Source organism: Drosophila hydei, unplaced genomic scaffold, assembly GCF_003285905.1.
Source record: "Drosophila hydei strain 15085-1641.00,03,60 unplaced genomic scaffold, DhydRS2 tig00000243-arrow-arrow-pilon, whole genome shotgun sequence".
NCBI classification, from domain to species: domain Eukaryota; kingdom Metazoa; phylum Arthropoda; class Insecta; order Diptera; family Drosophilidae; genus Drosophila; species Drosophila hydei.
The window spans coordinates 1,196,065-1,213,832 of NW_022045693.1; the positions used below are offsets into that span (position 1 = coordinate 1,196,065).

The 17,768-nt window shown below is 40.1% G+C and overlaps 1 protein-coding gene across 1 annotated transcript; it reads left to right on the top strand.

Annotated features, from left to right (window-relative positions):
- The first annotated feature begins 2,655 nt into the window (after positions 1-2,655).
- On the top strand, positions 2,656-3,559 carry LOC111592967. Its single transcript, XM_023305459.2, has 2 exons — positions 2,656-2,917; positions 3,083-3,559. The coding sequence occupies exons 1-2, from the start codon at positions 2,798-2,800 to the stop codon at positions 3,341-3,343; spliced, it is 381 nt and encodes a 126-aa protein (XP_023161227.2). The 5' UTR covers positions 2,656-2,797; the 3' UTR covers positions 3,344-3,559.
- The last annotated feature ends 14,209 nt before the right edge of the window (positions 3,560-17,768 follow it).

Below are 17,768 nucleotides of genomic sequence, written 5' to 3' on the forward strand. Positions count from 1 at the left end.
ATATGCGTGTGTGTGTGTGTGTGAGAGGGGGTGTAGAGACTGGCGTGAGTGTGTGTGGGTGTAAATGTTGTGTACGTCTCATGTCTGCTTGGTGTATTCAATATCAATTCATGTAAATTTAATTACGCATGCCTGCGTCTTGTTTGCATGCCCCAGTCAAACGCACACACAACACACACACACACACACGTCTGTGTTGGACTGTTGTTTGCACATATTTGATTACCTAGTGAGCAACAACAGCAAATGTCTGGCAACAACGCGGCAAACTAATTAAAGTGTTCATTGGCAAGCCAAACAACTTGCAACATGCACAGCATGTGGCAAATTGTTGTTGTTGTTGTTGTTGCTTTGCCCAAGTTTTTTGACCTGGCACAAAGTTTCGTTTTTGGCACGCATTTAAAAGCCCGACGCACCACTGAGCCGGCATATTATTCAGTTATTAACCGAAAAGTTCAACTTTTAATGCATTGCAAATTGTTTTGCAATTATCAGTTGTTAAGTTGTTGCAAGCATTTGGTTGTCTTAGCGACAACGGCAAGCCAGCCAGCCAGCTAGAAGCCAACTTAATACCCTCGAATATATAACAAATCTCTCACTCGATACGTTCAACAAAATTAGAGTTTTCCCCAGCGGGCTCCATAATAAAGCAAGCGCCGATAAGTTGTTGCAGCAGAAGTTTTGTTTAACAAAAGTGTTGCAAGCTAAACAAACTGCAACAGCAACGGCACGAGCACCTCCCGTCAGTTGCAAAGTTTTTTGATTTGGCTTTCTTTAGTGTCAGCTCAAAGTTGAAAATCCGCAACGAAATTTCTCTCAAGAACTTCTGCTAGCCAAGCCAAATTCAAATTGCAATTCGACATTTGTTGCCAGCAGCTTTAAGGTTGAGACATTGCAGCAGCTGCCACCTCCACTTGAACAATACGCATAAATAAAGAACAAGTTGGCTTTAGTTGCATTTCCTTTGGCGCAGGCGACGAAAGCCAAAACTCGTTATCATTTAATACCAGCGAAGGATGCGGCGAGTGGCTGCCAAAGCAACTCAAGCTATTGGCAGCGACCGTACACTGTGACAAATTATTATTACTCTGCAAATCTGATTTAACAAACAACCAAGAAACGTAACTGAAACGCTTCAGTCAGAGCCTTTCTAGCAGTCAGCATACATATCTATAATATTTAACTTCAATTTCATTAGCTACTTTCTCTCAGTGTAACGTCATTTCAACGTCTGCTGCTGCAACACTCTTTACATTCTCTTGCTCTATTTCTCTTTTATCTGTATATTAGGCATTCGCTTGCGCTTTTGTTGCAACATTCATGCACAATATTTGCATAATACAGACTGATTGATGTTTGACTGTTGAAGGAGTGTGTTACCACAGCAAGCAAGAGGAAGGGACATCGCTTGGTTGGTTGCTATTGGTAATGAAAAGCGGGCCAAGAGATTGGCAAAGATTGGCAGCCCACATTGGGCTGAATCGTTGAAGCGGATTACAACAATTCACAACTTGTAAATATGATGCTACGGCGTTCTACTATTTGCACAGCTACAACAACAACAACAACAACAAATGTTGTTAACTGGCACAAGGCAACATCAGCTAGAACAACAACAACCTGCTGAAATCGATGGCCTGCTTGTGCCACACAGCCTCGACTCCATTTGCCGCCGCTGAGTGCAAATAGTTTTTGGTTTTTACTTATTGCTGACTGCCTGGCAAAGCCACCCGACCCTACCCTAGATATCTACCCTGGCCCCCGCCCCCGCTGTCGCCCTTGCCTTTCATTTGCTACAAGCAGCTGGCGCTTAGCCAATTCCCAGCATCCACACAGAACGACCGACTGCTCAGGCTCTGCTTTTTGTTTACCAACCTTAACAAAGACTTTGCCGCATTGCCTCGTATTTTCCTATTTCCTCAAATGTCCAAATAAACTCGCTCTCAAAGCAAAAAGGTGCCGCAAATTCACACTAAGCTAATAAATTATGTAACGATTTATGACAATTTCGCAGCTGAAAGTGAAGCTCTGCACATAAAAACTTCTTAAATAGCTCCCAATTTGTCGAGGAGCAATTGATTGAATGGAATGGAACAGTTAAGCGTAACTTTGGGAGACAATAATATATTAAGTTTACTTGAGAACTATAATATATAGCAGAAATTCAGTCTAAGCCTGAGGCAATCGTGTAAACATTTTACAGGGTCTCTCAAGGTCGACTACATCACTTGACTTAAGATTTACCAACTTAATATTAAGAAACTTTATAAAGAACGACTGACAATAGACTTAGGCAGCCGTATAAGCTTTTTACAGGGTATCTGAGGCAAGACTCTAATATAAAAATATGTCTTTGATTTGACTATATTAATTTTAATTTTAATTAATATTTATTTAACATAATAAACTTATGACTTTAAGAGACTCAGAGAATTCTAAAAAAAAAATGATAGGGTATTCTAAGGTCGACAACATCACTATTTAGCTAATTTAGCTCTAAAATGTTTAAAGCTTTTTGTAGCTGGGTATCTGTATCTCATATATATAGTAATTGATAAACCTTTTTTAGTGCTACACTCAGTAGGCCGCCAAAGTTTGAACCTGCTTTCGGGTTATACGAAATGTTGGCAGTTGCTTTTGAGACTTCCAGACGACTAAACGTTACGACTGTTTTTTAACTTTTCTTATTTTTATACAATTTAACACAAAAATTTTTTTGTTTTTTTTTTTTTTTTCAAATCTTTAGTTATTTTTATATTGATGCCACTAAAATAAAAAAGGCGAATAACTCCGAATAATGAGCAGAATGTTTTCTGAGGGATGCTTGGATCGATCGCAGGAGGTGCTTCAGGCGCAGTGCAATCAAAGTCAAGCCGTTCCTACCCTGGCTCAAATTGATGCCTGCGATTTCAATCCGGTGAGTTGAGCTAGCCGGTGGCAGACCGTTTGCTGGGGTATTCCCTCTGCAGTCTGTAATGTGCCAGCTTGGTTTCAGCTAGCGCTTTTAAGGGAACGCGTTACGTATACGCCACATTACGTATACACCGCATAATTAATTTAACCCTATTGCATACAACCATAGCGTCCGATGCTACTTTATACTTTCGATGAAAGTTTTGATAATGGCAGAGCTGTTTGTTGCCGGGAGTGCGCCGAGACGGATTTCTTAGAGGACTACTTCAAGGACAGTTGCGGCAGGAAACGTCGCAAGCGGAAATGTTCAAAGCCGAAACCGTGTTGCAAGTCGAGCAGGAAGCGCAAAAAGCGGGGATGCAAACGACGTCGCAAAGCGAAATCGCGTTGCCGCACCAAGCGCAAGCCACGTTGCTGCCCCAGGCGCTGATAACGCTAGCGAACGATGCATGCAATCTTTGCCTGCCTCATAGGTCCCTATATCTGTGTGGGTCATTGTATGAACGTTGAAATGGATTAATGTGTGTATGTATGTAAGGGAGCAAAACATCAAAATTTCGAATTGTTTTTTAATTTGTGTGCGTGAACAATGTAACAAGTGGGTAGAAAATAAATAGAAAAAATAATGAATTTTAAAGATGTAAAATGAACCGAATTTTATTGAATTGAAAGAGTTATGTAAGAGCCGAGAGATTTTAATGATACTTGCCTTGTTACGGCATTTATATATATATACATTATGAAGGAGAAGGATCAATGTGCTTGCGCGTCCAATTTTCGTTGGGAAATTCCTTGCCTGAAGCTTTTATTGTATTTTCTGTATCCCTTTCAGTTCGCAGCGTTTCCTGCTTTCACACAAAATCTCGCACAGTTCCATTATATTGCCTCATGTTCTGTACACACAATCACGCTTTCATTATATTCATTATTTTGCCAGCTCATATTCCATGCACTCGATTCACACATTTTGTATTTTAGGGCCACAAATAAATTTTCCTTAGCGTCGTTTTGTCTAATGAGTTGAACTCTTGGCAGCACAACTGAGCGGAGCTGCTGACCCCCAGCAGTTACACCTTTTTGCTCCATAACACATTAACAGATGGCTGACTGCTTGTCAAGCATTTAGCTGGCCCCTCTCTGTCTCCCTTGGCTGGACTTATTAAATGCACTCGAGCGAAACATCAAAGTTGCCTCGATTTGTAGCTGGCTCATTCGCTTCCGCATCCCCGTTTGGGGAGCGCCCTCAGCTGAATCCCGGGCTCTTCATGTTTATTAAATAGTTTCACGTCGTGTGTCTATGGTGGCGAGGAGTGGGTGGCTTTGGGCATTGGTTTATTTGCATAGGGTAAGGTTTGCCAACTAGCAGGCAGAGGTCGTCCTTCCTGGTGCGTTGGGTTTGCTGCAATTCGTGGCATATTTCAATTTTTGCTATTGCTATACCAACAGCTGCAGCTGCAACTGTTTGGTCTCTGCGCTTTCCTTCCTTCCTTTGCTTTGCAGAAGGAATTTTCCTTTTTGCTTTTTTTTTTGTTTTCTTTTTTTGTGCATCTCTTCATTGAGCTTTCTGTGGGGCTGCTGCTGCTGCTTTGCCATGGCAGCCTTTGATGCGCTGCTCTCGAAATGAAAACCAAACAAATGTCACGCTGATCCCACCTACCTCTGCTCCATGCCACGCCCCTTGCTTCCTTCTCTTAAAGCACAAATTGCAAATTGCAAATTTTGCGCTTTGTCGTTAGAAAAATTGCGTATACGTTGCTACGTAAAAGACGTAAAAGCGCGTTACGACAATTTACATTTATTGCCCGCCATTTCAACCGCATAAATGGCACTTGCTAGGGACGGGGCGGCAACAAAGTGGGCGTGCCTGCTTTCTATTATATTATTAAGCTGACATTGGCCCCGGGCCCTTGTTATTGTTGTTATTGTTGCTCTGGCATACACAAACACTTGGCATGAATTATGGTTGCCAGCAGAACGAAATGGCAAGCAAGGCAGAACGAGAGAGCCAGAGTGGCAGGGTGACAGAGAGAGGCAAGAGAGGGAGTGAGAGAGCGAGAGCACAGATAAGCCTGTCAACGGGTTGAGAGTTGCCAATTTGTTGCTTCATTGTTTGTTTTGAGGACATTTCAAATATTTTTGGGCAAGCTTCAAGACTGAAACTTAATGCTCTAGAGGTTTTGCCCATAGGGTATGCTACCAAGCTGATTAAGTTAGACAGCAACTGTCAAATTGAAAGTTATTTCTGTGCCCAAATTTTGAAAGGATTGTAAAGAATTATTATAGCAGTAATAAATGAATATATTCTGCAGTAAATTAAATTTAAAGTTTCTACAATTATTTATACAAATGCTAAATATATTTATTGCTAAATATTGAATCAACACTTCGATTCTGATAGATTTGAGCTCGGAATCAATAAAATGTTTGAGAGTTGAAGTTTTCTTATTTGACAAGAAGTTTCACTAATTTCTACTTTGATAACCAGTGTCATATGCTAAGCTTTATTCTAAAGACAATCTTATTGAAGAAGCAAAACATACCTGAAATATTTATAATATTTTAAGTGAGATTTTTATTAATTTAACTCACAGCTAAAAGAATTATTCAAGCATAGTCTTCAAGCTGCTTGAACCCATTTGCCAACACTATAATCAAGCTCAAGCCAGGTCTTGCTATTCTCTGCTTTCGTCTATCTTTATGTTATATAAATTAATCGCCAGCCTGAGTTTATATGCCTTCAGCTGAAGCCCAGCTCCACATCTTAAGAGCATTTTCTAGTCAACTTCACACAGTTCTCCATGTTTTGTGCTATGCTTTGTGCTTCCCACTCTCTATGCTCTCTCCTTGAAGACATTAACCCAACTCAGTTTTCGCATAATGAATTTTCAACGAGGCGACGAGACAAAATTTATGAGCTTTACAAATCATTTTAGCCAACGAAAATTTGTGTTGCAATGCGGGCCACACGAAAAGCTGTTAATTATTATGTAGCCTATTAACAAAGGCAGGATATCAAGGATATCACCAGGCTAATGGCTCAACCCAGCTCTGTCCCTCTCTTTCTCTCTCTGTGTGCAAATGTCCCGCATATGCGTTACATTTAAGAGACATTTGCACTCGACACTTTGGCGCAACAATTTGCGAACTGTTGCAGCAAAGTTCTGTGGGCACAAAACCTCTTGGGTCTTTCTCTCTCTCTCCCTCTCTTTAGCTCTTTCTGTTGGCTTTTTAGGCTGGACCGCCTGGCGCCATTTAGAAGGCACATTAATCAATTTAGCCGTCAGCAGCAGCAACAGCAGCCGTAATGGCAGCCAGGCGAAACCGAAAGCTGCCTCCATGTAAATTATAAGTCCGTTTGGAGTCCGGCTAAAAATTCTCACTCGAGTGTAGAATTCCTGCTGTTCACATCTATCCCAACCTCTCCCTCTCCCTCTCTCTCTCTCTCTTTCTATTTCTATATTCTTCGTGCACTTTTGGCGCCAGTTTAAAAACTTAATTAAAAACACAACAAAGCAAAAGCTGAGCAAACAGCCAAAAAAATAAAACTTGGCGCTCAACCCACAACATTTTCTTCCTTTTCGGCGTTCAGCTGAAAGCCTTAAAAACATTTTCATTTACACACACACACACACACATGTTTGGCATTTAGATGCAATTAAAGTGAAACATGAAAATGGAAATGAAATTAGAAAAAAAAAACTATATATATAGAGTAAGAAACACTTATTGCTGGCTGTACGGGCTGAAGCTTGTGTCATTGCAGCTTTTGTGCATTTGAAATTTAATTAACACTCAAACACACACACAGAAGGCAATAAAAACAACAACAACAACAACAACAGTGCAAGTGACAGCGTGGAAAAAAGAACTAATAAAAACTCATTTCAAAGAGTTTTTGATGAGGCTAACGTTCCAAGCAGTGGACACAGGATCAACAAGCAGCAGCAGCAGCAGCAGCTGCACAAACTGGAAAGAAGTTGAGCGAGAGACGGCAGAGGAGTAGCTGCTTCAGGCTGTGTATAGCTTCCGCTGTGTTACTAGCTCTGGCTTTGCTGCTAATTCAGCGCCTGTTGCTATTGTCAGTGATGGGAGAGAGAGAAAAAAAAACGGATGCAGCAGGACATGCAGCACTGGCTGCAACAGGATGCTGCGCCTGGCCAGCTTTTGTCTCAACTGTTGCAATATACCCGTTTTGCTGTTGCTCCTCTTACTCTTCGACAAGTTTTACTCTAATGAATGTCAACTTGGTCCGCCACGCAAAAGTTTCGTAGCTCCGGCTGCAGCTGCCGGCGTTTTTCGCATTCGAAATTAATCAGGCAAAAGTTGCGGTTTGTTGGTCAAGTTTTATGGCCAATTATGACGGCGTTTTAGATAGTCGCCTTATTTATATGAAGAGCGCGCTTTAATTAAATGACATATTTCGCTTTTATGAACCGAAATAATAGCCAGGGATATTGAATCACAAAGAACGTGAGAGGTCAGAGACAAAACTAGAAACTATATTTGATAGCAATAAAATCCAATTAGAAAGACGAATTGGCGGAGACAAGACTAAGCAATACTCTATAAAAATATTTAAGCAACGTTTTTCAGTATTTCATCTGTATGATTGACTTCTTGATTCTCAAATTTATATAAATTAATTAACCTGCTGCTCAATACTCGCACATAGTTAATGTGCTCCAAATTTAATATTTGTCCATTTGATTTGCCTCAATGAATGGTTTACCTTTGGGGTCGATGGACGTACAGATCATGTACAAATCAATTTTCAATTGGCCCCGTCTTCAGCTATGAACGTAAATATATATACCATAAATTGTTGTCCTTAAGTCGTCTTTACTAATATATATGCCAGAACAGATCAGAAATGCCAGAACGAATATACTCACTTTTCACTTGATTAACAAGTTTAGAAAGAGTATAAATTGATGCAAACAGTTAAATATAATGGCATCAAAGACCAACAAACAGGTTAGTTCGCTAATGAAAATTGCAAAGCATGTGGAAAATGCAAAATAGCAAACGCAAAGCTAAGCACATTCTGTTAACAGAGTTAGGCGAATCCGTCAAAAAGTTGTTTTCTTCCCCAAAGAATTTGATACGACGAAAATTTGTCAGCTCATCGAGCGCCACGCCCCCGGGCGCCCTGCTTGCTCGTACAAACCGTCAGCTGTTGAAAATTAAATGGACTTTCATTATTTATGCGCTGTGATTTTCAAACGGACAGAAAGCAAACTGTCGCTGCCCACAGCCAACGTGCCCCGTCGCCGCCTCTCTGCCATTGCCCCTCCCTCTGTCCCTCTCACTCTCTCCTCTGCTGTCATGTTGTCTGTTAGTTGGTCCAAATATTTGCAGCTCTGAACGTTTTCCATTGGACTTTTATGAACGATTTTTGACGATTTCGATTTTACCGAGTCAATATTTACATATTGCCAGTCAGTGGGTGCTCCACTGAGCCACCGCCCGCACCACTTGTCGTGCTCACAGTTTATTGGATGTGCAGTTAACCAAATATAAATCGCATATCGGATTCTCAATGCTCGCATAGCGCATAAGCCGCTTAGCGCAAAAATTACTCATACGCCTAGTTGAAATTGCAAAATTTTTTTAGCTCTCACTTTGTATACCCTGCGGATGATTGATTATTTTAGAAATAGGTTTTACACTGTATATGCTTTATAAGCAATTAAGCTGTTGGCTCAGTTTCTTTATCACTTCAGACACCTTCAGCAACGAGCTGAGCTGTAAGATTTAGGAAGTTATTGTCAGGTGACTTATGGTCCCTTTTATAGCAATTAAAGATTGTGATGATTAATTTTATAAGCGTTAAGTTTTAGATTTTGATTTAAATAAATTTATTTAAATGCATTTTTTGATATTTCTCTAATTTCCAATTTAACAATTTTCAGTTCGGGCATTCCTTAGTCTGTCACGCGCATAACTTACACACTCTCTCTCATATGTAGATCTAAAGATATATATAGATATAAAAACTCTAATCTATTCCACTCTCACTGCGATATATAAAGACTGCCATTAATTCTGCAGGGTATCTCGCAGTCAGGCACCACTTTTGCTGCCCAGTCTAACTTTCTCACATACACATATTATTCTCCATAATACTGCCAACTGCTGCAAAGTGCTGAGCCTGTTTGACCCAAATTCCTTATCGCTGGACTGGCAACATCTTCATATTCAGCTTCAGCTTTAGCTTTAGCATTAGCCTTAGTTGCATAAGCCGCTGTTGTTCGCCATTTTCCGCTTTTTATTATTTTGCAGCGCACTGTCGTTTTCAATTTGGCTAATCGACACACTCGTCGTTGCTTGGCCCACATTCGTTTGCTTGGTCCACAATTGTTTTTCCGAAATAGTCACGTGATTTGGCCAGCTGTCAGCGAGTTGGCCAACAGTCGCTGCCTTTGCTGCTGCCTGTGACCCACATTGAAATAACGAAAACCGCATTCAAAAGTGAGGGTAAGCCAAATAAACACCGCATTCACACATACACTAACCGTAGAAAAAACAAGCACTGGCAGCACCGGCAGCAGCAGTTGCTTAGCTGCTGCCAAAAACCCAAATTTTGAGGCCAGTTTGCGGTTTAGCTTGATACAAAGGCCGCTCGAATTAATTGAAAAGTGAGAGCCGAGGCCGAAAGCCAAACAAACTGAAAATTGCGCTGCCAATGTAAGCAACAATTTCAGGTTGTTTTTATGCAATCATTGAAACATTTCTGGAAAGGGATGTTTTGATTTCGTTTTGGAGTATGTAATTAGTGGATGGAAAAGTGAGAGAGAGGAGAGACTATATTATGCAATATATATATGACATATGTTATACATATATTACAGAGCTATAGATTGACTCTTGAGTAGGGCTAGCTTGACTTGATCTTGCAAGTATACTGTGGTCTGTCGTCTGTTTTTAGTATCTAAAGACTCTAACTCTTATAAAACTTTCTTTTCATAATATTACTCAATGTCTTCTATATTCATTTGTTATCGAAATATTGATATTCAGACATTTTTACAGTTAAAGAAAAACAATTTGAATTTTCATTCGATATATACGAAAAAAATAAACAAACTTAAAGAATAGTAAAAGGTAACTACACAATAGTCACTATTTTCGATAGCTATATTTAAATAGCTGTTTAACTTATCGATAACTTATCACACTTGCAATAGCCAAAAAGTATTTGTCATTTATTTGATCATAAATCATCTAATGCCTGACAATCAAAATATTTAATAGAAATTTTGCTTTAGATACAAGTGGTAAATCATTCAACCAAAATCGAACTGGATTGTTGAAAAATGTACTATTTCATAATGGCATCGATATAGCTTCCAAATAAAATAATATTTAACAAAATAGCTCAAGCCTCATTTACTCCAATTTCTTTCTTAACCAAATAACGTGATAGAGATTGAAGCCTGCAGCGTATCTGCCAGCTGCGCACAACCCACACACAGTGCACCACTACCCTTCTTGGCTTTTTTCAGTGCACTTGTGAAAGGTTATGGAGCTGTTCCAAAAGAAAGAAAAAAGGCGCTGGATTATTAAAAAAGGGCAGCGCGCTGCAATTTGTGTGTTGCCTACTTTGCAACGTCTGACTTAGATAACTACGCGTAATTAGATTTGTGTGGGTGTGAGTGTGTGTTAGCAACTCAATCGCCCCATTTCAAATGAAAACTAGCACAAGGCTCGCAACATTTCACAACTAATTCGACGCGCAGCCAATTTGAAGCCAATTGCAGTGAAAAAAAGTAACTAGAGGAAAGAAAAGTTTTTTGCGAACAACTCGACAACGATGTAAGTGAGTGGCAACAACAATAACTGTAACTGCAACTGCAACAGCAGCAATATTGCTGCCACATTGAAATTGAATTATTTGTTGTTGTCGACTGAAATTGCGCTGCAAAATGCGCTTATAAAACTGAACAACAACAGCAACAACAACGGACAGCAAACAACACTTCAACAGCTTTTGTTGAGCTGCACGCACACACACACAGACACACATGTGTGTGTGTGTGCGAAAGGCATGGCTTGTTAGAAGGGGCCGTCGCTTCGTGCATATTTCAAAACTAACAATTCCCCATTTGCTGCTGCCTCTCGTCGACGTCGCTTTTGTGCGCCGTCGGTCGAAAAAGCTGTCAAAAAAAAGCTAAAAAACTAGCTAAAAGTTTTTTTTTTCTTCTCTGCTGTATGTGAGTGTGTGTGTGTGTGTGTACGGCCACTGAAATTGATTACCGATAACGCCAAAAAGGATAATGGACTTTTGTTGCAACAGCTGCAAAAAACGCGACCGAAAAGAGTGGACGAAAAAGGCAGAAGCAGCATGGAAATTATGGGGCATGCGGGGCAAAGATCGAACAGAGGCGAAAAATCAAAGAACCCAAACAGAATGCAGCCACACAGCGTTAACGCTGCGGCCATATGAAGCGCCAAAGGGAAAGGCGATTATGGTTAGCAGCTGCAGTGCATGAGAAGCGCATAGAGCGCTGCAGCAGCTGCACTGTTTCTCATGAAGAAATATAACTTTAAGCACAACTAGATACAAATTGAGATTGCTTTCGGGCAAACAAATTTGAGAACTTTTGAATACCTTGAAAGCCAATTTATGAATAGCAAATGGCAGCTAACGTTAAACTTTAACCTGCAAGTTTTAAAAGCAAACTTTTTATAGAACTTGACTGTGGGGGCTTCCGCTTGATTACCTTGTAGTTATTTCGACTAAATATCATGAGAAGCACTTAGAGGGCAGTGAACAGAACTAAACTTACAGCGAGTCAAGTAAAAAATTTGATTATCGCTTGCATAGGTAAGTTTTGAAATACCTCAGTCCATCAGCTATGCCTATAAACAGAAAGCTTTAAAAGCAAAGTTTTTAAAAGCTTTCAATCGACTGACTTTCTGCTTAAGCGACATCTGCTCGATTGTATTAAACTGCATGGCATGAGAAGCGCAGAGAGAGGCGCTCTGTTACAAGCAGCTCAAAGCAACTCAAAGCGAGCCAACTAAACACATTCTTAGAACTTTGCTTGGCTGAGTAGAAAGCAAAGCTAAATTCGACTAGAAAACTTTTGAATACCTTAAAAGTTAGACTGGCTTTCGGCCTGTGAGTCTATCATGATTTTAAGTATATCCCACAGACAGTTTAGTTTATTGGTCAGATCCAATGGGTATCTCTAGCCATCACTCCCACGCTACGCCTACCCAAGCACTTCGGTTTTTTTGGTTTTTTATCGCATCAAATACATTTGCTCAGCTAAAGTGAACAATTTGCTCGAGTTATTTGTGTAAAATGTGTAAATGAGTAAAAAGCACAACGATTTATCGTGTCAAAAGGAAAATGGTGCGGGGCGCGGGGTTCGGGACCGAGCTACATTATTTGCATAGCTCATAATTATGCCCCGCAGCTGGCAGGAAACGGAGCAGTCTAGCACATGTGTGGGGCTGTGAGGCAACAACATTCAGTGGATGCTTCGCTGACCACGAGCCAATGGCCACGGCAAAAGATTTTTCCAGCATTATCTGCCAAAGCAAACACAAAAGGCAGTGGGAGACAGAGTTTTTGGCAATTTGTAACATTTTGCTCATTACACACACAATGGAGCGACGTGTGTGTATATGTGTGTGTGTGTGTGTGTGTGAGAACTTCCGTTTGCATAAAATTGGCGCCAGTTGAGGCAAAAAATAAAGTGAAATAAAATGGAACAAAAAGCAGGAAAGAAAATCTAATAAAACATGTTTAAAAAACGAAGAGTAGACAAGTGAAGTGGCATTAAATAGGAGTCTATGTGTGTGTGTGTGAGATGTGTGTATAGGTGTGTGTTTGCTGCTAACTGCAAAAACACACAGAGCGTGTTTAACGAGCCATTTGCCGTTTTTGGCGCTGAACCTGCTAATTGAATTAGAGGCGCTGCAGGATGTAGAATGTGAGCAGCAGCAGAAAGGAGCAGCAGGAGCAGCAACAGTAGCAGGAGCAGCAACAGCAGCAGCAGCAGCAGCAGCAGCAGCTACAGTAGCGGTTGAAGCAGCAGCGTAGCAACTGCGGCACGGGTAACAAAGCTGCGGGCGGCGGTTGGCCACTAAACGCTTTGGCATGCCACATGCCTTGGGGCTTAGAGTTTTGCCCGCAGGATTCAATTAAGTGTAAGTGCGCCCACACACACGCACACCCAAGCAACATATCAAAGGCGATAATAAATTCAAGTGTGAGTCTTTAGCTGCCACTTGTGCTGCGTTGCGTCTAATGAGCAACTTGGCTAAGATAGCAAAACTTGTCCTCGACGCTAGCAAATACAGCTAAGGAGCTAAAGAGCCTTGACTGTGGCACTTGCAACAACAAGTTGACACACATACACACACAAAAAAAAGAGAAATGTTGTCATAAAACTGCGAACGTGCTGCAAATTGGCCAAGCAACTGCTCAAATGTGACCCTACAGCAAATTATTGCAGCATAAAAGAAGTTGATAGGATATTTGGCTGGCAACTCTGCAAGGAAGCAATCTTATTAAAATATATTAATATATAAGAAAATAAACTTAAATAAGCAATCAAATCAATATTGAAGCCAGTAAGGCTCTGTGGTCGGCAGTGCTCGACTAGCAAATACCCTGAACCTTGTGCCGAGCTGTTATTTGCATCAATTCAAACTTCTTTTATGCGTAGTTAACCAACAAGATAGACTCACCTGGTCTTCCTTATCAGAAATATATATGCTTTACTGACTGTGCCACGCCTTCTTCTGTCTTCTTACACAAACCAATTCCATTGCCAATGCCTGCAGTGTATAAAAACAATGATTAATACAATTCCAATTATGAAAGAGCTGTAAATAATACAAATGAAATTCAACATGTGTTATTCCTTCTGTCCTTCAATATTTTTTATGTTATTTTGAAAACGAATTTTGTATACGCTGTATTAAATGTTAATGCCAAATCAATTTGAGGCATAACAAAAGAGCTCTAAACACATATTGATTAAGGCTTTAACAAAGTTATGGCCGGGCTGTAAAAGACATTTTGACAGATATTTTTGTGATGAACAAGGACTATAAGTAGCTGATGCGCACTTACACACACACACACCCACACACATACTGTCATTTGCTGTCAACTGCGGCTCGATTGTCATTCATCATTGATAAAAAATCAATGTCAAGTCTCTCTCTCTCCCACGACATATGTTGTGCCGCGCCCCAGCTCCAGTGTATCAATTGTCGTTTATATTCTTACTGTTGATTATGTACCACTGTGCGTGTGGGCGTTTCAGCCCGCGGCTGAATGAATTGCAACGGAAATGCAATTAAATTCAATTAAATTATTCGCGCTGCGTTCAACTTTTAATTAGTTATGAGGAATGTTGGCAACCGAATGATTTATATCAGCTAATGCCAATTGCCAATTGCCAATTGCCAACTGCAACTACCAACTCTGCTTTCAATTTCAGTTTCAGTTGCAGCTTTACAGCTTTTTTTTTTGAGAGGGAGAGAGAAAAAGTTTTTTCATCATCTGTTCCAATGGAATTTATCAACGAAAAAGTCACATAATGGAAAATTGAAAATTGTTTGGCCAAGCAAACGGTTCAACAGGAGCTTGGCCAGAAAATTGAGGCTATTTCATTATTAAATTCCAAAAGTGCTTCAAGGCGGCACAGTGACCCGTATCATGAGAGGGGCGAAATGGGGGCAGGCTTAAGCAGGGGACGGGCGCAGAGCGGGCAAAATTGACATTTGGCTTTGGCTCGTTGACTTTTTCGTCAAAAGCTGAAAATCAACTAAGACAGAACTTTTTTACATTGAACAACTATCAGATACGCTGTAAACTACTGAGCTGTTAGACTCATTCCAGCTGTTAGAGTAGAGCAGAAATACGTATATATAAATCTTTTTCTATATGACTATGCTACGTATACACCGCTTAAACTAAGAATATCTACTATCGATTTCTGATAGAATTATATATAATTAGAGATAGAATTTTATTCCTTTTAAATGTAGTATCATCAGTTAAACAAAAACCTACCTATCACTTGTAAAAGCTTTCAGCACTATACATGAAGTCTAGAAGTCTTCAGCTTAACGTCTCAAGATCTTACAGTCTATTGCTAAGTTGTTAAGTTTCTCTTTGTTTTACTCCTAGTTCTTCAAGCTTTATAATGTTAATGTCTTAATTATATAAAATTTTTCACCTATTTTTTCTTTTATTTTTTTCCTTCTCATCTTTGGCTCTTGATATAATTAGCTGTTGAAGTTGCCATCTCGTTTACTCTCGATCTGTAGAAGTCTTTGTTTATTTTTGTATATTTGTTTCTTATGTCTTCTCTAGTACTCAATGCCTTTGGCATGTAGATCTAAGAGTCTTCGACATTTAAAGTCTTTATCTTTTTAGCTCTGAACCCTTTGCTACTGCCTATAGGACATGCAGCCTGTGTAACCCTTTTTCTATCTTCTATATAAGCATTCTGCATTCTCATATACCCCATTGTGAAAAACTCTGCCATAAAGTGTACAAGAAAAATAAAAACGCTGGGAAAAAGTGAGTTGAAACCAATCAGCGTAAAAATTGTTGTCGACCCAACACAGCGGCAAAAGGACACACGCAGCTCACACGTGTGTCACTCTCTATATATGTGTGTGTGTGAGTGTGAGCTAGTGCTCTGGTCCGCTTTGTTCAATTTCTGTAAATTGAGTCGTAATTCTGTGCAGTGTCTTGGCTCATGCTTCAGGCTTTTCAATGGGCGAGGCTGGTTCAAGAGGAACCGAAAAGAAATGGTTATAGATATATAAAAATAGATATTAAAAGGTTTTTATATCCGTTGTATATTACAAATGAACAGGAAAATGCATTAATTTTTATGTAGAGCTCGTCTAAGTTGGCGCTTGCTTAACAACTTGTCGCAGCACGTGGCGTATGCGTAATTTTATTTACACTGCTTAGCACACTCTGGGGTGGCAGCAAAACAATGTAAACAAAAACGTGTGCGAGAGGCCGAGGGACAAGCAGCAACAGTGTGACGTGAACTGTGACAATAGCAGTCGCGAGGCAAAGCAAAAATGTTCTATGGAAAATTGCGCCTGCGCCGCTGAGGAAAACTGTTACCAGTATTTTTGCTGCTGCTGCGACTGGCGCTGCTGCTGCGAGTGCTGCTGCTGCTGCTGTTGCTGTTGCTGCCACAAGCAGCATGCTGGTCACATGCGATGTGGCAGCGTGGCACGAGTTCAGTTTAGTTTTGGCAGCGAGCGCTGTGCGACGTTAGCGGCCAATTTCCAAAGACGACGCAGCGTGTGTGTGTGAAAGAGAGTGCGTACACGCATGTGAGTGTGTTTTGGCTTAGATGAAAGTGAAACAAGTTAACAGTGGAAGCTGTTTAAAGGCACCCGAAAAAGCTCCAACAAAATAGTAGCATAAATGTGTGTGTGTGTGTGTGTGTGTGGCATGCCACACAATGCGCGCTTAAAAAAAATCAATGAAAAAGCGAAAGTGAAAACACGCACACAAATACATATTTATATGCACACATATACAAATACAGATACAGATACAGCGCACAGCTGCTCTAATACGCACGCACAAGGAGCGAGAGCAAGGGAGATGAAGCGAGAGGAGCTGAGAGAGAGCGTGGAATTTTGGCAAACATTTTTGACGTCACGAAAAGCTGTGTGTGTGCGCGGCTCTAGCTGTCCTATTCATAAAATTAGCTAAACAAATTAACAACAACAAGAAGAATAATAAATGTGGCAACAAAAAGGTGTTGCATAACCTGCAGGCGCCGCAAACAAAAAAAAACCAGAAAACCTCGTGACTTACATACACAAATGCAGGCAGCTCTCGCTGCATGTCCTTGAACGTTGTGCATCCCATGTGAATGTGAATATGAATCTTTTTGTGGGTATGTGTGTGTGTTAGCGTTACAGTTAACCCTAGCTAACCGTGCTACGCCTTGCCCTCTTTCAACAATTGGCATTGGCACATTTTGTGGCGTGTTTATCTTTTTGCTTTGGCTCGTGCCATCAACAAGGAATTCACGACACGCCAACTTTGACTAGGGCTCACTTTACAACAACAAACAGAGCACCAGCAGCATGTGGCAGCTGCCTCCAAGTTGTCTAGGTCGCTAGAGCGTACAGCTAATGCTGTTTCACATTCTTATGCATATTGCACACGCGTTGCAAATAGGGTCAGAGTAAATCAGAGTGGCTAAAAGGAATATATATATACATACATATATAAATATATGTATTGTATATGTATGTTCAATGCCCGTTCAAAAAAAAATTTTTGATAATTTATTTAGTGATGCATCTATTTTATCCCCTTCAAAGTGATTCCCATTCAGATATCATTCAATAAAGCCAACGTTCCAACGGTCGGAACACTAGACAAAAATCATTTTAATCTCGTCTTTAGTGTGGTCCTAATTTTAGCCTCTTTATTTTCAGCAACAAGAAAGAATCACAGGGGTCGAAATCTGTGTTCTCTGTGTTCCAAAATTTAATCTAGATTTTTTTCTAAATTTTTTGAAGTGGGCCAAATACCAAAGACAAAAATTAATAAACTATTCAAATTGACTTAACTTGATTGCTTTTTTTAGAGCCAAAAAGAATTCAAAATCGAAAATAAAAATTGTAATTCGTGACCTTATATCTAACAGTCAATATTAAATGACATATTTCAATAAATGTCCATTGAAACTATGAATCATAATTGTCTCATCATAATTGTCTCATTGAGCTGTGCTCATCATGTTATAAATTTTTACTGATTGATTCAAAACTTGAATCGACTGTCAGCAAACTTTGACTGATTGTAACAAAATCTGATGCAGTCGAATGCTTAA